The sequence below is a fragment of the Lacerta agilis genome, chromosome 1, assembly GCF_009819535.1.
Source record: "Lacerta agilis isolate rLacAgi1 chromosome 1, rLacAgi1.pri, whole genome shotgun sequence".
Lineage (NCBI taxonomy): Eukaryota > Metazoa > Chordata > Lepidosauria > Squamata > Lacertidae > Lacerta > Lacerta agilis.
This window is the reverse complement of record NC_046312.1, coordinates 70,873,544-70,896,206: the sequence shown is the minus strand read 5'-3', so window position 1 is coordinate 70,896,206 and position 22,663 is coordinate 70,873,544. Positions and strand designations below refer to the sequence as shown.

General features: G+C 43.8%; 1 protein-coding gene across 1 annotated transcript in view; it reads right to left on the bottom strand.

Annotated features, from left to right (window-relative positions):
- The window catches only part of TMEM86A (transmembrane protein 86A), a 30,346-nt gene extending 8,046 nt beyond the window's left edge, over positions 1 to 22,300 (bottom strand). The window contains exon 1 of the mRNA XM_033154116.1: positions 22,061 to 22,300. Coding sequence (XP_033010007.1) covers positions 22,061 to 22,081 — 21 coding nt within the window. The 5' untranslated portion in view covers positions 22,082 to 22,300. The remainder of the gene's footprint in view (positions 1 to 22,060) is intronic.
- Positions 22,301 to 22,663: the final 363 nt, after the last annotated feature.

Below are 22,663 nucleotides of genomic sequence, written 5' to 3'. Positions count from 1 at the left end.
TTTCCTACTAAGAATGGTCAATGTCATAAGAAGGAAGAGAAAATTCTAACGCTCTAACACAGAACCTGCTATAATCTACTCCTTAGCAAGTTTTGCAGGTTAAGGATATCCCTGCACCGAGCCTTATTTTTTTATATTGCTGTATAGCAGCAGCAGCAGCAACAAAATGCTGTCTCTGTCTAGCTGTCCATCTGGATTCTAAAAAAAGATTTGCATTGATTGAAGAAACTGCTTAAAATGCAGGAAAGATCATGACCACAATTGCAGAGGACCTTTATGCAACAATAAAGGCAGATTTCAACTCATCATACAACTTAGGTATAATTAGGAACAAGGGAGAAATTTGATGTTGTTTGCATTTTAATGAGAAACTACCCAATTTACACTTTGCGAACCAAGAGACAAATCAAAACACAACCATCCTACAAAGTTTGCAGGCCTCCAAATTTCACAATGAAGTTTTCCAACAAGAAAATGTGTTCAGAACTGTATATATTAGGGGATTCGTGCATAAAAAGACATATGCTAGTGGACGCGGGTGGCACTGTAGGTTACCGGTAAACCACAGAGCCTAGGGCTTGCTGATCAGAAGGTCAGGGGTTCGAATCCCCACGACAGTGTGAGCTCCCATTGCTCGGTCCCAGCTCCTGCCCACCTAGCAGTTCAAAAGCACGTCAAAGTGCAAGTAGGTAAATAGGTACTGCTCCAGCGGGAAGGTAAACGGCGTTTCTGTGCGCTGCTCTGGTTCACCAGAAGTGGCTTTGTCATGTTGGCTACATGGCCTAGAAGCTGTACGCCGGCTCCCTCGGCCAGTAACGCAAGATGAGCGCCGCAACCCTAGAGTCGGACACGACTGGACCTAATGGTCAGGGGTCCCTTTACCTTTACCCAATTTACACTTTGCAAACCAAGAGACAAATCAAAACACAACCATCCTTCAAAGTTTGCAGGCCTCCAAATTTCACAATGAAGTTTTCCAACAAGAAAATGTGTTCAGAACTGTATATATTAGGGGATTCGTGCATAAAAAGACATATGCTAGTGGAAAATAACACAAAATTGCAGGGAAATTGCTTGCAAAAATGTATATATAAGAAGAAATTAGAATAAATATTGATCCATTTTTATGAGTCTTTAGTGTTGTTTTTTAAAAAAGCAAATTGCTGCAGAAATGTGGAGGACTGCATTAACACTTGGAAAAAATAGAAACTGGGGGGAAACCCAAATTGACAGATTCATCTATCCCTACATATAATCTCAAAATATTCAACAACCCAGATGTTGTTATGCCCTGCCACTTCTTTAGTCACTATATCATAGATGCAGCTATGGATGGATGGGCTTCAAGTGCTGCTTAGCTTAAATTAGCATTAAAACCTTGATTTCATGGCTGGTGATGATGTAGGAAGCAACATTAAAGGTAAAGGTAAAGGGACCCTTGACCATTAGGTCCAGTTGTGTCCGACTCTGGGGTTGCGGCGCTCATCTTGCTCTATAGGCCAAGGGAGCCAGCATACAGCTTCCGGGTCATGTGGCCAGCATGACTAAGCCGCTTCTGGAGAACTAGAGCAGCGCATGGAAACGCCGTTTACCTTCGCGCCGGAGCGGTACCTATTTATCTGCTTGCACTTTTTTGGCGTGCTTTCAAACTGCTAGGTTGGCAGGAGCTGGGACCGAGCAACGGGAGCTCACCCCGTCGACCTTTCGATCGGCAAGCCCTAGGCTCTGTGATTTAGACCACAGCGCCACCCGCGTCCCATAGGAAGCAACATTAAAAGAGACAAAAACCTAACTCATTCTCTTCCGGAGATGCAATTTCCCTGCACTAAATGTGGGCATGTTCTAGTTATTAATCTGATCATGTACTGTTATGCAAGCAAAAGTGTTTCTCACAGGAAGTTAATCACACCAGTGAGATATGAACAGGATGAGGGATAAATGCCTTTGCTCCCTAGCATTCCTTAGGGCATCATCAGGATGGAAGACAATATGATGTCAACATAACTATATCTGAGCTTAGCAATACCTTTTGAAATTATTACGAGGCAAGGAGAGTACCACAATAAGTTAGCCTACTGTCATTTCCTATTTGTGCACAGTCTGTTCTGCTCATAGACCCAGCCCTACCAATTAAGCAAGCCAAGTAGGGTAGGCTGTTTTGCATTGCCAAAAAAGAGGGTTTGCATCACCCAAAAACAGGACAAAAGAGGATGCTAATTTGTATAAAGTTTGCACATGGTAATTTTTGGGCATGCTTTTAGACATGTAGGGAAATAGCATAATTAAATTAAATGTATAAATAATTAGCATAATTAAACACACCTCACCATGGCGTGGAAGGCACCACCAGGAGATTTCTGTGGATGCTCAGTCTGCTGATTGGCTGCTGCCAGCTGTTGGTGGGCAGCTTCAAGGCCCCTCCATCTTGTGTTTTTTTATGGTTCCTTATCTTTGAAACTTTTATATGCCTGTTGTTTTTGTCCATGGAGTTTTCTTGGCAGAGATACTGGAGTGGCTTGCCAGTTCCTGCTCCAGGTGGATCACATTTAGTCAAAGCATGCTGGAGGAGCCTCTTGAGAGTCCCATGGACTGCAAGAAGATCAAACCTATCCATTCTGAAGGAAATCAGCCCTGAGTGCTCACTGGAAGGACAGATCCTGAAGCTGAGGCTCCAATACTTTGGCCACCTCATGCGAAGAGAAGACTCCCTGGAAAAGACCCTGATGTTGGGAAAGATTGAGGGCACAAGGAGAAGGGGATGACAAAGGACAAGATGGTTGGACAGTGTTCTCAAAGCTACCAACATGAGTCTAACCAAACTGCGGGAGGCAGTGGAAGACAAGAGTGCCTGGTGTGCTCTGGTCCATGGGGTCATGAAGAGTCGGACATGACTAAACAACTAAACAACAAAACAACAACAACAAATCTTCGAAACAGATTGAGCAGTTAGCCCTTCAAATAGAGGACTGTCCTCTGTAAAGTAGGCCACACACCATCACCTCAAAGCTGAGACAGCCCATCAACAGCAGCTTGTTCATTATTTACCACAACATTATTATATCTTTGCCATGCCACATTTTGATTTTCCAGGCACCAAAACTTATTGGGCCGCCTCTAGTGCCCTTTTCCCCAGAAAACCAAGCTAGCACAGAAAAGTTCTAATGTGAAAGGAAGACTCTGGGCCTGAGACCTAATGAAGACTTTCAAGCTTCACAGCACATATTCTCCAGAGACGGTTCATTATTTATATCACAATCTCCTGTGAAAAGAACACAGATTGTACATTACCAAAGGGGGGGGGAGGAAAAGGCACTGTTTTATCAGGTATCATGAGATTCTAAATTTTGTCTCGCTGAGACCAGCAGGCTGAAGGAATGGGTAATGAGATACAGAGATTCAAGGCTGCAGCTTCAATTAGTCTTATATTGAACTTTTGTGGTGGGGAGCAACCGGAGGGGTAATGAGGTGGAGGACCAATATGATCTCCATGCCCTTGAAGAGCACAGGTTACGTCAAAACCGCAATATATATCAGGTCGACGGTTTCTTGCACCAGTGCATAATATGACACATGATCAAATTTGGCATCCAAAGAATCTCATAGTTGCCTAAAGCCAAATTAAAGTTATGCCTAAAGCCAAATTGAAGCAGAGTGGTGCTGAGGGGGCAGCTCAGGAGTAACAGCAGGCAGTGGTGTGATAAGGCCTCTGCAGAAAGCTCTGACTCAGCCTTTGAACAAGCGCCAACACCAAGAGGTGTCAGTCTTAAAATATATGTAACTAATAGATATATTTAACAGTGCATAGGCAATCCTCGCGTGAAGGGTTCATTGGCAGACTTTATGCCAAACTGAATACATGTAATGCAGAAGACCGGGTTGAATTGAAGCACAACTTTTTTGGCACAGTATATTATATAAATAGTCAGCTGGATACAAAAACACCCTGAGTATGGCATCTCTTGGAACTACAGCTAAAAAATTCAAGAACATTTTGCACTTGACGATCAAAAAAAATGAGTTGTGGAAAAATGACCATGATTCTTGTCTGCATAGAGATACCAGGAATGTGTTCAGATCATTATTATTATAGAGGAGGGATAACCAACGCACAGAGGCAGTGCGTCCCGTTTCACTGCTTAAGGCGAAATGGAATGTGTTGCCTTTGCCTGCCCTGCCACTCCTGCCACTGGTACAATACCTGATACTGCCAACACTGCTTTCCACTCACCCTGCTGCCTCTGCCATGGGCAGAGAAGCAGTGGTGGTATCAGCGACAATTTCAGGCAAGAACTCACCCAATTTGGGTGACATCTCATTAGTCAACTCTGAGGACCAAGTAAAGTTTCTGCTGGTGGACGCTGACCCACGGATTACCCACGTGGTAGCGGTTTTCATGGGGAGGGCTATGAAAACCAGGGTGAGGTTCCTGAATGAGGCAGAGAAGGCCCTCCCATCGCTCTCCTAACCTGTTGAATCCTTTTTCCTGTATGGGGGGTGTTGGGTTTCATTTTTTGCCTCTTTGTTTTTTTGTTTGGTCTGGATTTGTCCCCTTTGCTGCGGCAGCGCGGCACAGGCTTTTAAAATCTTAAACCTATTTTAATAATTTTATTGTTTACTTTTTAATGGTGTTGTATGGTGTTTTGTGTAAAGGCATGGACCTCACAAACCTAATAAATGTTGTTGTTGTTGTTGTTGTTGAAGTTCACCCAAATCATGAGATCTCTCGTGCTTGAGCAATTTTGGGCACAATTTCAGCCAATACCGGCACCCCTTCTGCAGAGGCGGAGGGGTGCCCGCAAAGCTGCCGTATTGGGGGCTGCCACTGCTGAGGCAGCCACCTCAAATTTGCCTACTGGATGAGCTGACTCTGCCAATGTGATGTCCTTCAGATGTTGTTGAATGACATATCCCATCGGTTCCAGCCAGCTACATGCCCTTCATGAAACAGCAGCAGCTCTATGAGAAAACCGGCTGCAGGAAAACCAGAAAGGTGAAGCGGCAAATTCAATATTAAAGGGAACACGTTGGTTGTTCCTCCTCCAAGTACTTTCATTATGCCGAAACACAGGTTGCTTATATCTGTGGGTCATTTCCCTCACAACAGAATGGTTGATCCAGTAAATATGACTTTAAACTATTTCATTAAGCAAAATGATCCACAGCCTTCTGTCTACTGGGTGTAAACATGTCAAAATGTACCAATTATCTTATTAACCTGCCTACAAACTGCAAACATAAAAACAATCACTTCCTTAATCTCCTTGTGTCCCTGGGTTTCGTATCACACTCTGGAGCATCAACAACTGAACTGAGAAATGTTTCGGGGAAGAGCTACTTATGCAACAAGGGCATAAAAAAAAAAGCTTTGGCCTTTGCGTAATTTTCTTCTACCTGTCTGTGAAGTAGAGAGGCAAGTGAGGGCTTGATAACTGGGTGGGTTCCACTGCTGGGTCAAGACCCACTAGTAGGATGTGACCTGATCCAAGTTGATTTACAAAAGGAGCACCACCACCATACAAATATGTGTTAAACAATTAAGAAATGGGTCCCCAGGTGCACATTTAGGTTAAAAGTGGATCGTGGGTCTGAAGAGGTTGAAGGTACCTGCCCTGTATAATAGTGTCCACACCGTATAAAGTGTTGGTGAGACAGATGATTCCTTGAGTTGTTAAAAAGAAGAGGTTGCCCTCAAACTTCCTTATTCTCTCACACATCTCTCTTGATTAACTCTTACATCATGAAACTCCAAGATGCCTGGAATTAATTAGTGGTAGATAAATTGGACACATATTTCCTTGAACATGCTACAGCTAACCCAAGAAAAATGTCTTGTGAGTTGCTCACTCCATCCTGCTGCACTCTTCTTAATAGGTCAGCTGCCAGATCTGTCACAGCAAGTCCTAGCTGATCAAGATGAGAAATCAGTCCAGCAACAAATTATCCACTTCACTAGCCACAGCCTAGTCTGTCCCAGATTAATTCCCAAACATCACATCCCCTCTCAAATTTCACTAACAGTGAACCTTCAGTCATGGGTTGTGTTGGATGGTTTGTGAATGCTCATTCTCCCACTCCACAGAGTATGCACCTTGGTCCTTTGCAAATATTATGTCCTCCTCCAGAAAGTCCCAAATACACAGGAGACGTGCTTCCATTTGCACACTACTGACCAGGAGTTCTCCTCCTATCATGCATCACAAGCTACTCTAGAGGATCTCCTGAACTTCAAAAGCACTTCTGTCCAGGCTCACACATGTTGCAGAAATATGGAGGTCTAGAGAAGACCCTGATTCTGGCTTATTATTATTAACAACATAGTGTTCTACAGGCTTTCGTTAGCAGAAACCAGCACCTTGCCCCCAAAGCTCTTGCCCTCTAAATTTTGATGAGGGAGAAGGACAAGAAGGAGGGAGGAGGGAGGACAACAAGGGACAGATGTCAAGCAAAAGCAATCCCATGTGTTATTTCAGCTGGAGATCAGGAGTGACTCCAGACAGACAGCTTCCTATATGGTAAAGATGCCAAAATTCACCAGGAATGAGAATGATCAGTAAAGAACATTTACACCATATGGGTAGTAATACAGATAAGTGAGCAACCATACCTTACTACACAATAAAACTGCTTGTGTACATTCACCGAAGGAGTGAAGGTTAACATCAGAATCAGCGGGGGTTTCCAAGGTGATCTAGGATAGCCATTATTAACAGACTGCAAATTGATTTTTGCTTCCGATAGCTCCAGCATGCATGAAAACTGCATAAGTCCATAAAAACTAAAAATAGCAACCCTACTCTGTTGCAAACAGGAAATGATGGTTCTGTTTAAGATTCCAGCCAGGCTCCTTTCCCTTGGAGAAGACATGAGTCTATTATCTCTGTGAATTGCCTGGAGGGGCTTCTGCAAACCTGCTCAAATAGCTCTTTCAGAGCACTGCTACAGCCAAATGAAAAGTGGTATAGAAATTTATCTAATAAATAAACTCTCAAGCCATGTGTACACTTGTCAACAAGCAAAAATTAGTAATGACCAAGGCTTAGGTCCTTGGAGAAGACATGAGTCTATTATCTGTGTGAATTGCCTGGAGGGGCTTCTACGGAATTCAGCAGAAGTCAGTTCTAAATAAACATTAACACTCCACTGAAAACAAAGAGGATTCAGTTTGTTGGAACTATTTTTTGGCAATGGGTTCAATGGGACTTAGCCAAGGTAACTTCCTCCCAGTGGATTGAAGCATTTCAGTATAAACAAACAAATGAACAATTTTATTATTTGTACCCTGCCCATTTGACTGTGTTGCGCCAACCACTCTAGGATGCTTCCTACAAATATAAAAGCACGGTAAAACATAAAGAAATAATAAAGAAAAATAAAACACAAAGGAGTAATAAATGCATTAATTATTGCCGTTGACATCATTTTGCGTGTTTTGCTACTAGAACACATGAAGTAGCATGAGTTCTTATGCCAGCCTGCATGCATTCTCAGTTTCCTTTCCACTATGCTCAGTGCCAGCAGCTGGGCACTGGTAGAAGTCCGCAAGGGCTCAAAAAAGGCCCCTCACCAGAATGACTTGGTCAAACCCCAAATCATTACCCTTCCCACTGTCTTAGCAGAGGGCGGGTGCAGGTGCTGTTTTTGAATGAGAGCAAAACTCAACTCTCATACATGGTGGCTCCCCAGTATTGTAATTTGCCCAAAATGTAATTTGCCTACTTATAAATCAGTAGCACCTAGCCTACAGATATATGACTATGACTAAATGGCTGTCTGGAGACTCATCAGGTAGGGTGGTGAGTAGTGTTATGGTAATTGCAGTTGAATAATTTTTTTAAAAAATACAGTATCATTGTGGCTATTGGGGAGATGGGTGCTGGGCCCACTGATAGCCCCATGCTGAGGCCTGCCGGGAGGTTGGTGATATCCTTGCTTTTTTTCCACAGTTTGACTCACAATGCTGTTTGTTTCCTAAATCTAGATTTGTACTAAGGATCATTGCTCCATGACATCTTGATCCTCAGTTTTTAATCGACAAAGCAGAAATAGTTAACTACTCGTTAGCAGCAGAGTTGTGAGAATGAATTAACAAGCACATTTGAGATTCAAATCCTCCTATTCAGCTCTAATATGCTTAGTAATAACTTCACACTTACAAGAGTATGACAGACATTTTTGGCACGGATGATATTCTCACAACACTCGCATAGGAAATACAGCCTAGGAGCCAAAGGAAAGAGATATTGGGGTCATGGTGAATAGTTCAACATGGTGGATAGCTCAGTGAAAACCTCAGTGGTGTGTGTGAAAACGGCTGACTTTGATGAACACAGGATGAGGTGGGAATTGTTGCCTCCCTATATCCCTGCTTCTGAATAAACTTGTGCATGACTGCACTGTAGCTAACCCAGTGTTCCTACTTCAGCTACTTTGATGTCATGAAACGTCTCACATTCTCCCCAAAATGGTTCTGCAGACCCCGGCCAAGGAGGTGGGCTCCTAGACATTACAGAGGAACATTTCAGTGATGACCCTGCATTGTCTGTCCAGTGATGTTTAGTTGTACAGTATCTTCAGTGGTGAGAAAAAGCATGACTCAGGGACACTCTCTATGCACCATAGCTGGGTCCTGGCATCAGACTATGCCCTTGCCATTATCTGCTTATTCTCCATGTTCAGAGCAAGCAGCACATAAAATAAACGCATGACTCTCACATGCTCCATGTTCCAGATATGGAACTGAGACCACAGGGACTCGGTAAAGATTAGATCCAGAAAGACGGAGAAGGGAAAATACAGCAGAGAAGAAAATGGAACGCTGAAAAGATAACCAGGTAAAACATTCCTTCTGCCTTTCCACATTCATAAGGAAAACACAAGATAATGAATTCATTTAGGCTCCGATACATTCTTCCAAGAAAATGTCAGAGTTTAATGATACAGGAAGCTGAAAGAAAAGACTATGGAGTACTTCATCTGATTGTGTTTTTCAGTTTAGCAAGATCCCAGTCACTCTCCCTCCTGCCCTGTACTATGTTATTTATTCTCGCCCCTTCCCTTCTGTCCTGCATGCTCACAAAAGCACAACAAAAGCAAACAGAATGTTTCAGCTGCAAGGCTACATCGCTCCCAACCATATAGCAATGACGTTCCCATAAAAGATTTACAAGGCACTTCCAAGGATACTTCCTTGATCGCTTAACTCCTGTGAGGAAGGGAATCTCGGGACTCAGCCACCTGCTTAAAAAACTTAACAGTTATTGTTTATTGAGAAAATGTTTGTTTGAGGAGGGGGAATCCCCTCCCAATATTGTATCTTTCAAGACATAAGCAATGAAGAAAAGAAAAGGAATGCCGTGCCTCTTTTATTTTCATCTCAATGCTGGATAAGTTTGCATAATCTGACAGGTGTTTCTTCTTCAAAAGAACCATCAGTCATGGACCACCACCAATCTCTAAGGCGACTCATAGCAAGCAAGGTAGACAAAAACGCAGACATCATGCCTACTTCCCCCAGGCCATTTACAACCATTTTTTATGTCATTTTTTATTTCAATTCATATTCTGCCCTTCTTCATTTCCCCTATCCCAGTGTGAGGCACAGAGTAAAAAACCGAAGCAACCTCGTAAAATGATCAGCCGCAATTAAAGCCATCATGAAAACATTGTGCAACAGGATAGTGCTACTATTTCAACCCATTGCATTCCAGTGTTTTCTCCCATTACTTTTATATTCATCCCTGATTTTACTTAAAAATAGAGTTGTAGCGCCAGCCTTCCCAGGATGGACTGAAGGTTATCCTTGCAACTGCCCTTTTAATTAGATGTTTCCCCTCTGTCCAGTTCTTTTGAAGTGGGTTCTGCTTCTTAGATTTTTCCCTCCTAAATTGGTTTCTTCTTCTTCACCCTCCTGACCAAGGCATTCAGTCAGTTCTTGTCCTCTGCTTTGGGTGACTTTAATTACTGGTTTCTTCTTTGGAGTCAATGCAGTTGTTAATTTGTTTTATTTCTAATTTATATTTAATTGTTTCAAACATGTAAGGTGTTCAACAGTTTCCTTAGTGAATTTATTTTATTTTATTGGGGGGCGGAGGGAATCTTATCCACTTGAAACTTTTTATTAAAATTGGAAACCCAAAACAGAACCATGGGTTTGCTTTGGTTTTTATAAAAGCAGCTTCAGGAAGCAAAAATCTGAAGCAAAAAGGCAGCAGGATTAGGTAGCTTAACCGCCATGGGGTTCAGTGTTAGCAAAGTCACTTAAATAATACAGAAGGAGTCCAAAGAAAAAAGAAATCCTTATAATACTTTACTGAAGAAACAGAACAAAATGGTATACAGTGGTACCTCCGGTTACAAACTTAATTTGTTCCAGAAGTTCATTCTCAACCAGAAACCGCTCGTAACATGAGGCACACTTTCGCTAATGGCGCCTCCTGCTGCTGCCACACTGCCAGCGCGCGACTTCCGCTTGCATCTTGGGGCAAAGGTTGCAACCGGGAGCATCTACTTCCGGGTTAGCGGAGCTTGTAACCCGCAGCGTACGCAAGGGGGACGGTACGTAACACGAGGTTCCACTGTATCATTGGGGGAGGGGGGCAGATAAACAAAGAGATTTTGTTTTTCTTACTTTAGGCCTTGTACATAGTAGGAAGAAATACAACCAAGCATACAGAGGAAAAACTCCCTCAGAACTACACAGCCAACCAGAGCATGTGCTAACTCAATGAACATCATGTCACTCTGCCTTGTTACTAAGCAAGTCCTCCACCACCACCCTCTACTTTAGTTGGCTTATTGATTGTTACTTATTCTGTTAGAGAGGTTTGTTAAAGTGAGGTTTTCAAGTAGTGTTTATATACTATTAGTGAGATAGAAGAATTATAGCCTATATCAGAATTAAGCCTGAAGTCACACATTGAATGATATTCCAATATTCTAAACATCTGTTTGAGCTCTCTTAGAACCCAACTGCTTCACTACTCCAAATTCCCTCCTCTCAAAGTTGTTTTTCTTTAAAATTAAAATAAAACAAAAAGTGCTGGGGCTCTAATATACAGTTGCACAGGATATGCAGTTGGCATGCAAAACCTGAATGACTCCAAGAACCCTTAAGATTTTATAAGGTTCCAAGACTATTGTTGACCTGTATCACAAATATCTCGTGTCAATTAACTTATAACATACTTTCTACTTTGGTCAGTTCCAGGAAGAAAAACAAAATTCTGTGATTCTGACAAGGGCAATGAAGGCACATCTGTGCTTAAGCAGTTTTACAGGGCCAAATTAGGTGTGACACAGAAGAGCCATGATTAAGATTTCCTGTGAGCTTGCTTTGTTTGTTTTCTTACTAAATTGCAAACCCATGTGGCTGCTTTGAGGATCAGCAAAGTAGCACTCTCTGGGAGAGGAAGTTTAACCTTTACTTCCCTCGTCCCCTTCCCAAGCCTAAGGCTATGTGCACACTATAGCGCACATTTGAAGAGCATTCTCTCCCCCAAGAATTCTGGGCACTGCCGTTTGTTAACCAGGGCTGGCCCAAGACATTTTGCCACCTGAGGCGAACCACAAAATGGCACTCCCTTTCCTCCCAGGGAAGGAGGAAGGAGTGAAGATCACCAGGAACAAGGGGTGGAGTGGGGGATAAAGAGCTACATCGGGATCTGCCCTGTGGGTCCTGCCATCCAAAGCCTCAGCTTGCCTCATGGGTGGGTCAGCCCAATTGTTAAGGATCGCTGGGAGTTGTAACTCTGTGAGGGGTAAACTAAAGTGCCCAGAATTCTCTGAGGGGAAGAATGTGTACTTGAATGTGCTTTAATGATTTAGTGTGTAAACAGCCTTAGCAACAGCAGGAAGCCGCCATTAGTTCTGCCGGGGTGGTGAAAGTATAAATGCCATAGCGGTCTCCCTCTAGATCAGCACATGTTTTATAAGTGCAAGATCCCAGGCTCCACAACCTTGGGAGCTCCAGGTGAAGAGGCTCAGATAGCAGGAGCCAATGTGGTGTAGTGGTTAGTATGCCAGTTTAGGACCTGGGAGACCAGGGTTCAAATCCCCCCTCAGTCATGAAACTCACTGGATGACCTTAGGCCAGCCACCGCCTAACCTACCTCTCAGGGTTGTTGTGAGGTTGAAATGGGGGAGGAAGAAGAACCATGTATGCCACCACCTTGAGCTCCTTGGAGGAGGTGGAATAATAATAATGTAAAGGAAATAGAATAAATTAAATTAAATAAGGCTGGGGAAGATCTCTGCCTGAAACCACTGAGAGCTGATGTGGGTTGGAATAGCTGAAAGTAAAAAAAACCAACATTTTTGGCCTTGATGAATGGCCTATGTTCTCACTCAACTCCCTTTCATCACGTACATGTTCCCATATTCTTCAGAGTATTCCCCCTCCCCCCTTAAGTTAAACTAAGAACCATGGGAGAAGCAGTGTGCTTTATAACAGGTAGATAAGCATCATAAGATGACCTAAACAAGACCACACCTCCTCTCTCAGGCCAGCAAACTAGCCATTCCTATGTGCCAACTATTCCACCACCTTTAGCCATGGAATAACGGGTAGGAATGTCAGCTCTTTGGCGTCAACGCACTGTTGCCCTACTGCAGCAGAAGCACTGCAGCACTGATACTCTCGTTGTTCCCATGTATTTTTGCAAACAAACAAACAAAACAAAACAAATCTGCCCTAGTTACAATCAGCTAAAGCCTTGTCCCCTGAATTAGCAGCAGGACAATATGAAGGGACAGTTGTTTTCAGCAGCAGTACCTTTCACAAAGCGGTTAGGCCGGCAGGGTAATCCCTTTTCAGTGCCACTCAGCTGGTGATGAAACCTTAAGGCAGTGCCTACTGAGAAAGGATAGAATTAAGCATCAAATATTCACTAAAAAGATGTTCTCCAGTGTCCTTTGAGTGGTGATGCCTCGCTTTCTGCTTTCCAGCAGAGGGGCCTTTGGGCAGCTTTGTTCCCAGTCTGTGTCCCAAGGAATTTCTGAAACCCTCTCCCAAAGGAAATCTACTTTCCTTCCATCTTTTTCACTGAAAGGAAATCATCTACAAAACAAGCAGCATAATGCACCAAAAACAGATATGGATTTAGTGTCAGCACCAATAAAGTCTTAGTTGATGGTTTTGAAATCTCTGGGTAGCAATCAATGCCTGATACTTGCAGGGTGCAATGACACCAGAACTCCTGTCACATTTCATCTTCTGTTTGTCACTCAGTGGCCTCATTTGCACATCACATTAAACCTTTGGTCAAATTAACTGTGGTTAAATGTGAATTTGCAGTATTCTGGTGCATTCTGAAATTGACGGTGCTTTGCTCCTGCCTCAATGCTGAAGCACTGCTGGGAAACACAGAATCATAGAATTGTGGAGATGGAGGGTCCCCAAATGGGCAATGGTCGGGCATCATGTGACATCTGAACCCGGCTCATGATTTATTCCCCCCAACAAATTATGAGCAGCAAGTCAAGAACAAGCCTTGGTTACAGTTCATGGTTTGCTTGCAGAGAAATAAGCACAAATCCGCCCCCCCCCGGGGGGGGGGGAAGGAAAGTTATGGAGACAAATTATCTCTGTTTGCGCTTTAACTTGCACACCTGCCAGAAATAGCTTGCAGATTTTTGCTGGTAAGGAGTGTGATGAGACCTGAAGGCTTGCATAATTCCCTCAGCAAAAATGAGAGCGGGGATTGGGAACCTGCGGTCTTCCAGATGTTGTCAAACTCCCAACTTCGATCCATCCCAGCTGACATAGCCACTGGTGAGGGATGGTGGGGGCTGCAGGTCAACATTTGGAGTGCCTTGGGTTCTCCATCCCAGCTATAAACAGTTAGAAAGAATATATAGGTTACACTGCAGGATGTATCTTTAGTTATTAATGCCAGGGAGCAATGATCCACATACCCTTCAATTTTGTCTGAGTATAGCACAGAAGTAATTAGACTCCATGCTAATCTAGTCCTATTTGTAATTGCTATTGCAACAAACCACATGCTTAACAGCGCAATCCAACACACGCTGACTCAGAAGTACTGAATCCAGTAGGACTTATTCCCAAGTAGGTATGTAGGATGAGTGGGAAGAGTCTCATGACTGGAATGTAGAAATTGAGTATACAACCTGTTCAAAAGGAATAGACCAAACAGGAAGAGAAGAGGAGTAGCATTATATGTAAAGGATGTGTACACTTGTGAAGAGATCTATGACCCAGAGCATGGAAGGCAGTTTGAGAGTATATGGGCAAAAACTGTAGGAGAGGGAAACAACAGTGACCTTACAGCTGGTGTCTGCTATAGACCTCCAAGCCAGACTGGTCCAAAGGAAAGTAGAGCAATATGTTTGGTACCAGTTTGGCTGCAGGAATTGCCAGAAGGAGGCATACAAGACACCATCCAACCATCTTAGGGACTCCACTCCGGATTTGTGTAGGGTTTACTCAGACTTTTCTTCTCCCAAAGATATCCCACAAATCAGTGGAAGTTTAGGATCAGAGTCTTCCTTCTCCTAGGGCTACCTTCCCAGGTTGATGAGCCCCCTCTGCCCCTCACTTCCCTCCACAGCACATGCAGAAACTGCCTTCTGGACCACTGGACCCACTATTGGTCTCATCCACTCACATGCAGGGGAAGTCCCAAGAACTAGGCAGGAAGAACCAGCTACACAAATATGGTGGGGGACACCTGGCTTGCCAGTAGTACAGCCGTACCTTGCTTGATGAACGCCTTAGCAGTCAAACGTTTAGGCTCCCGAATGCCACAAACCTGGAAGTGAGTGTTCTGGTTTGTGATTGTTCTTTTGAAAGCCGAACGTCCGGCGGGGCTTCCGTGACTTCCAATTGGCTGCAGGAAGCTCCTGCAGCCAATCGGAAGCAGCACCTTGGAAGTCAAACGTTTTGGACGTCAAACAGACTTACGGAACAGATTCCGTTCTGCTTCCAAGGTACAATTGTACATGTAAAAAGGACCTGGGGGTCTTAGTAGACCACAAGCTTAAAATGAGTCAACAGTGTGATGAAGCAACACAAAAAATCTAATGCTACTCTAGGCTGCATCAACAGATATCTATTGTCCAGATCAAGGGAATAAATAGTACCGCTCTATTCTGCCTGGACTCCTGCGTTCTGGGTGCCACAGTTTAAGATAGATATTGACAAGCTAGAACATGTGCAAAGGAGAGTGATCAATATGATAATGGGTGTGGAAATTATGCCTTAGGAGAAACAGTTCAGGGAGTTGGGTATGTTTAGCCTGGGAAAGAGAAGATTGAGAGGAGATATTATAGCTATCTTCAAACAGCTAAAGGTTTGTCACATGGAAGAGGGAGCAAGCTTGTTTTCTCTTGCTCCAGAAGGTAGAACCAGAACCAATGGATTCTAGTTAAAGGAGGTTCCAACTAAACATGAGGAAGAACTTTCTTGTAGTAAGAGCTGTTTGACAGTAGAACAGACTTCCTTGGAAGGTGGTGGACTGTTTCCTCGGGGGGTTTTAAGCAGAGGTTGGATGTCTATCTGTCATGGATAATTTAGTTGAGATTCATTGCGTTGCAGGGGGCTGGACTAAATGGCCCTTGGGATCCCTTCCAATTCTACAACTCTATGATTCTATGAATAGAATTGCTTCTGGAAAAATATCTCCCATTGAAATTAGTGGGAATTTAAAGTGTTTAGCTTTCCTGCATTATTAGAAGAATTAAAGCATATGTTATTAAAGGATAAATAAAGGAAATGACATAAATATGCACAAACATCTTATTTTTACAAAATGCAATTCTCTTAATAGCTGAATTGGGCATTTCAAATACACTGCTAGTCATAAACTGCACAGCCTACGATAATAATAGCCTTTCGTGATGGTTTTGTTGTTGTTGTTTTTAATACTATAAAGGTACATTCACATTCATATCAATTGTATGAATAACAAGCATGGTGATTTAGGCTCCAAACCCTGCAGTGCTGCCGAATGCTCTGACTGGCTCCTCTAGCCTCTCAAGAAAGGAGATACTCTGAGCCAGGAGAATCAGTCTAAGATCTGACTGCAGCATTTAGTGTACAGGGAACCCTCACTAGCGTCTGCTGGGGAAGGAAGGGAACCGTCAGCTTAGTGAAATTAGAGAACATGGAGAACTGAAACTACAGACTCCAAATGTGTGCACGCACACACACACACACACACACATACGTCATTTTAAATAAAATAAAGCTGACTCTTCTCAAAGGACCTTGAAGCTTACTACTTCCTCAGGTATTTTCTGAAACTCCTGCAGTAGATCAAAGGTTTCCATTAAGTGTACAGCAGAATAGGTGAGAAGGCATGGACATCTCTGAACTTTCTCTTACAATGTAGGAACCCATCAGACAAAGGTTTCTACACAAGCTATGATCCTCAGAATGAACAAAATCTGTTTACTTTCATTTGTATGGAGAATCCAGATGCCGCTGATGACAAACACTTGCATTCCAGTACTTTCCACGCTGTCTATGCGCATTTTTCCAGACTCAATTTGTGAATATTTTGTTGTCTTGAAATATAGTTGTATTGTCCAGTGTGGATTAGCAAAAAAGCGTAATGGCTTTTGGAGGCCACTGCCCCTTTAGTTGAAAGCTCCCTCTTTTCCCATTTCTTATATAGCTACTTCTGCCCCTGAAATTAATTGTTCCTGTTCACCAGTGTGATGTTGGCATTCCTGCTCTGTACAGGACACACTTCATAGCCAGTGCTGGATCTGCCATTACATTCTGTTCTGCAGCCGGGAGTTAAGATTGAACTGTAATTTTTTTTTGGGGGGGGGGGTTATGAGTGCAGTTGTGAAATTGTGAACAGCCAGAAACTTATTGCAGCAGAAGAAATTGCTTTGAAAGAAAGGGGGTGAGGACAACCATGGAGAGTAGCAGAAATAAGCAGGAACTTTGCTGTAATATAACTTACTTCTGAGTAAACCTATAGTAAGAGGGGGCAGGTATTGCCATGGTTTTATTTATTTAGCTATTTATAAACATTTATATACACCCAACACTAATAGAAAAAATCATGAACAGCATCATCATCATAATTTATTACTTATACCCTGCCCATCTTGCCGGGCCTCCCCAGCCACTCTGGGCACCTTCCAACAGAATATTAAAAACACAGTAAAACATCAAACATTAAAAGCTTCCCTAAACAGAACTGCCTTCAGATGCCTCCTAAAAGTCAGATAGTAGTTTATTTCCTTGACAACTGGTGGGAGGGCGTTTCACAGGGAGGGTGCCACTACCAAGAAGGCCCTCTGCCTGGTTCCCTGTAACCTCACTTCTCGTAGTGAGGGAACCGCCAGAAGGCCCTTGGCACTAGACCTCAGTGTCTGGGCAGAACAGTGGGGGTGGAGACGCTCCTTCAAGTATACTGGGCCAAGGCCGTTTAGGGCTTTAAAGGTCAGCACCAATTGTGCTCGGAAACGTACAGGGAGCCAATGTAGGCATTTCAGGATCAGTGTTATATGGTCTCGGCAGCCGCTCCCAGTCACTAGTCTAGCTACCACACTCTGAATTACTTGTAGTTTCCGGATCACCTTCAAAGGTAGCCCCAACGCAGAGCACATTGCAGTAGTCCAAGTGGGAGATAACCAGAGCATGCACTACTCTGGCGAGACAGTCTGGTAGGTAGGGTCTCAGCCTGCGTACCAGATGGAGCTGGTAGACAGCTGCCCTGGACACAGAATTGACCTCCAGAATGACTCCCAGGCTGTGCACCTGGTCCTTCAGGGGCACAGTTACCCAATTCAGTCCTCCACACCTGCCCGCCCCCTATCCCCCTAAAACGGTACTTCGGTCTTGTCAGGATTCAACCTGTTAGCCGCCATCCATCCTCCAACCGCCTCCAGACACTCACACATAAACTCAACAATAAAATTACATACATAAAACAAACACAATGTATACCACAAATCAGCATGGCTGGATTATCTCTCAGGGAAAGCCAAGCTTAACAGCTGAGTTTTAAGCAGGTATCTAAATGTCATTGGTGTAGGTGCCTGCCTGGTGTTCATTGGAAGGGCAGGTGCTAAAGCCCAAGGTCTGAGTGGAGATATAAAGAACTATGGCAGGATACAGCACTATCAAGAGTATTTTTATACTATAAAAATAGTATCTCTCCCAAGACTCAAAGTGTGGAAGCAACCCTAGTCTTCATGAAATGGTACAAAGTCTTTCTATCATTTTTCAAAGTGCCAGAGATAAGTCCCATTACATTTCAAAGTATCTTAGTTTGGCTAGATTGTTCCCCCAGGGCTTTTCTAAAAAGTTATTTTAACTATCTACTGTCCCTAGAGATATTTGGGGTACTGACCACAGTTTTCAGACACCTAATAAAAATGAACAATTAAATAAGCCTTCAAGGACTTTTGGACACTATAGCTGCCAAATCTGTTTTACCAGAATATATGCAGTGCGGTCCTCTGTATGCTTTATGCGAAAATAAGTCATACTTTTATGCTCAGCAATGCCAGCTCTGTAGCTAGTAAATGTCTTTGTGGTCTAAATGTTGGTCAGTAAAAGGAGCAAGAAATCTAACAGAAGAAAAAATTAGGGACAAGAATAGATACCTAAGACGGCCACAAAATCTACCTGCAGAAAACTCCAGTTCCAGCCTACATAAGTCATGTTCAGAGAACAAAATGTTTTATAACCAGGTGTTTCATGTCCAGAGGAAAAGAGCAAAAAGAATTCAAGCTGCTTCTGGCAGGTGAAAGCTCAAATAGAGATAATCTGTACCTTTCCTTTATCAGACAATATTTTTTTGGCACAATCTTCTATTGGTTCTAAAAGAAGATTGGCAATGAGGTAAAGACACAGAAAAGGCTTTTCAGGCTTACAAGGGCCAAATCTTGGCCTGAAGCTTCACCAGTAAAATAGGCTGCATTTCACTTCATCACCATGTATTCAGTTAAAGAAAAAGCATTATCTCCTTCCAATACACAGATGGAATAGATGGCATTAAACTAACATGCAATTGACAGGCTAAGAAGGATCAGGTTAGGGTTCCCAGGATGGGTGCTGTCTATTTATCTTTCCGTTTAAAACAAACCCAAATAAAGGGGCCGGTCAGCAGTCTGGCCCATGATTTTCATAATATAGCACTAGTTTTGCCAGTGCTGAAGGGGGGAAAATGTTAAAGTATGAGCTATGCATGTGCTTCAGTTTGTACAACAACAAAAGTTCATTTAAGGACCGCAATACCACTAGGACTACCTCTCCACATATGAACAGACCCAGACCCTGTGATCATCATCTGAGGCCTTTCCTTCACAAGGCATCTGGAGGGTGGCAACATGAGAACAGGCCTTTTCTGCAGCGGCTCCTCATTTGTGAAATGCTCTCCCCAGAGAGTCTTGTCTGGCGCCTTCATTACATATCTTTAGGCACCACGCAAAAATGTTTCTCTAGAACCAGGCTTTTGGCTGATTCATATTTGTGGCCTATTAAATGTGCTTTGGGGGAGGGGGGGTCATTGGTTAGTTTTTGTTTTATTATGGATTTTGTGTTCTCATTTTGTATTTTTGTATTGTGAACTGCCCTGAGATATTTGGACAAAGGGCGGCATAATAAATAAATAAATGGATAACATGCCTTATAATTAAGGCAAATACCTGTTCAGCTTTTCATTGAAATACCACAGGGAAGGAAACACCAAATTGTGCTTAAAACGTTTACTTATTTGTTACACTATCCCAACAGTAAAAAACACTTTCCTGATTTTCAAAATCTTCCTAAATTTTAAATTTGTCACTTTTGTCCTCCTTGTATAAAAGTAATGCAGATGATAATCACTGAGTCTTATACTGGTAATTAAATTCATCAAGGTAACATGAAAACTACATTATCTTTCAGTATTCTTACCAGTACCCAAGGACAAAGAGGTAGCACTTTGTTTCTTTGCAGAGATAAATATTATCCCCGTGGAACCCCTGCAGTAACTTCACCAGATCTCAGTCCCACAACCTGCTTTTGTGGCAAAGATCAGCCCTTGAATATATAAAGTAATAAAAAGAAAGTCTCTTTTCACATGCAGAGAACATTTCCCTGCTGACCTCCAAACCACTCATCTGGAATTAAAGAGCATCAAGATCAGGAGGTGAGGCACGTAACTTTGAAGAAGGCATTAATCACAATTTTATTTCATTCCTATCCCACTTTTCCTCCAAGAACCTCAAGGAGTGTACATGGTTCTCTTGCTCTCATTTTATCCTCAGGGCATCCCTGTGAGGTAGGCTGGTCTGAAAGACAGTGACTGGCCCAATATTAAGCCAGTGAACTTCATGGCTGAGCAGGGAATTGAATCCTGGTCTCCCAAGACCCTAGTCCAACACTCTAGCTCAGCCTTTCTCAACCTTGCGCTCCCAGATGTTGTTGGACTACCATTCCCATCATTCCCCTGCTGGTCATGGATGATGGGAGTTGTAGTGCCAAAACATCTGGTGATCCAGGGTTGGGAAAGTCTGCTCTAGCCACTACAGCACACATCCTCAAGTGCCCAATGACAGAAGTCACTACAATACCTGTTTTAATATCATTTGGAAATGCCTGTTGTATTGTGGTTAGGACAGACAAACTAGATGGATGCATGCAGAAGGTCCCAGGTAAGGCTGGGAGAGGCTCTTGCCTGACACCTTGGAGAGATGCTGGTGGTCAGTGTAGGCAATACTGCTCTAGATGCTTCCTATGTTCCTATATAGGATCAGGGTTTTTTCAGCTGGAACTCAGCAGAACTCTGTTCCAGGTGGGTACCATGGGCATAGCCAGGATTTTGGGGGGGGGGGCAGAATCTCAGTTTGCTATGTATTTTTATTGATTGGGGGGCAGCTTTCCCCCCCCTTGGCCACACCCATGGTGGGCACTATTGCCATTATAAGAAAACAAGGGAGGCGTAAGCGTTCAGGGTGAGTTCTGGCACCTTTTTTTCTAGAATAATAGCACCGCAAAGGATTATCCTATTTTATCCTCACAACAGCTCTGTGTATGAGAAATCCAGTAAGCATCATGGGTAGCAATGGATTTGAACCCAGGTCTCCTGTGTCCTTCTAGCACGCTTTTGACTACATCACACTGCTTCAGCAACCTATCTACTATTTTTATTTTATTTTCAAAACATATTCAGCAGTCCAAATGGCATTCCGACAAAGATGTTTATTAGCTGCGGGCTGGGGAGGGGGCGGGGAGAAGCAAAAATAAAGCTTGCTGATTTCTCTGCACTGTTGTTCCTCGATCCCAGAGGGCACCCACCCGGGGATCAGAAATCCGTAATGGGAACGGCACATGCCTTCAACACGCACATACAGTATATATGGGCCGTGAAAGCACACACAGGCAGGCAGATTGGCAGCATGGTGCCACCCTCCAGCAATTCCGGAGCAAGGCGAGTCGGGGTGGGGGCAGAGCGAGGGGGGGAGCGCCAGAGAAAGGGGGGGTGAACTGGAATCCCTCCCACCCGCAATCTTCTCCATCAATCAGATAGTGCCTTGCCGGCAAGCCCCAAGGAGCGAAATCAACAAAGTCACGCTTCCTAGTCACATGCCCAATGTTTTCATCCTACTGTATTGACTTTTGGCAGGGTTTCCTGCTCTTCCCCACGCCCCCACACTGCTTGCTATGTAAAGCAACGAACGATCCGGTCGTGATGTCTCTCTTCCCCCTTTCCAATCTCTACCCCCCCACCTTCTTCCACCGCCATCACAGCCACATTTTGCTACCAGCAACGGAGGGAGGCGGGAGGGGAGAGTAAAAAGAAAAAGGGCAAGGAGATGGAAGTACTACGGGGTAGCGGGGGACTACTCCAGTAGCCGGCATATATGATGGGGACAGGATTCGCAGCGTAGGTCAGATGCTCTCTGGCAGCGGCTACCTGTCCAAATAAAAACCCTGAAGCGATTGCGAAGTCGTCAGCCGCGAATCTGCAGGCAGCAATTATTGCAATCTTGACATTTGATTTTATACTTGCTGGTGTGTGTGTGTGTGTGTCGTCCCCCCTTGCTCTCCCCACCCGCCTTGCAGTTACTAAAAAAACTCGCTGTTGGAACTCACCACTGTCACCGGCGACACCATATTTGCTGAGGAGGCTTCTCCCGCAATCCTTCCTTCGCCTTTGTTTATAAAGCTGGATATGACTCCGGGGTGCCCAGAGCTTCCCCTTTAAATAGGACCCGGACTGTATCTATTTCTCTCAATGCAGATTGTTTTCTCGGTTCTTTTTTAGAACGCAGTGACGTCACAATAGCTGGAGCGAATGCGCGGAGAGAAGGGAGCTGGGGGCGGCACCTCAGCGTGCGCGTTGCCTCCCCTCCTCCGGAGAGATAACTTGCTGGTGAGCAGACCCTGGGCAGGAGGGCAGGGGGCTGTCCCTATGTGAAACCCGCCTCTCCCTCCCTCCCTCCCTCTCTCCCTCCCTCACACACACAGCAAAATCGACTTTCTTTTTCACTGGCTCCAAATTTCTCCCATCTTCCCTTCAGCGGCAGCGTATGTTCTAAATTTACGTTCCTTGAAAACAATATCCAAAGTTGGCGAGTACCATGACAAAATCAGCAACAAATCAAGCAGGCTATGGGGAAGAAAAGTCTATGTTTGGAAAACGCAACAGTCACTGAGGACTGGTCGACGAGTGAGGGTCACGATGGAACGGCGCCT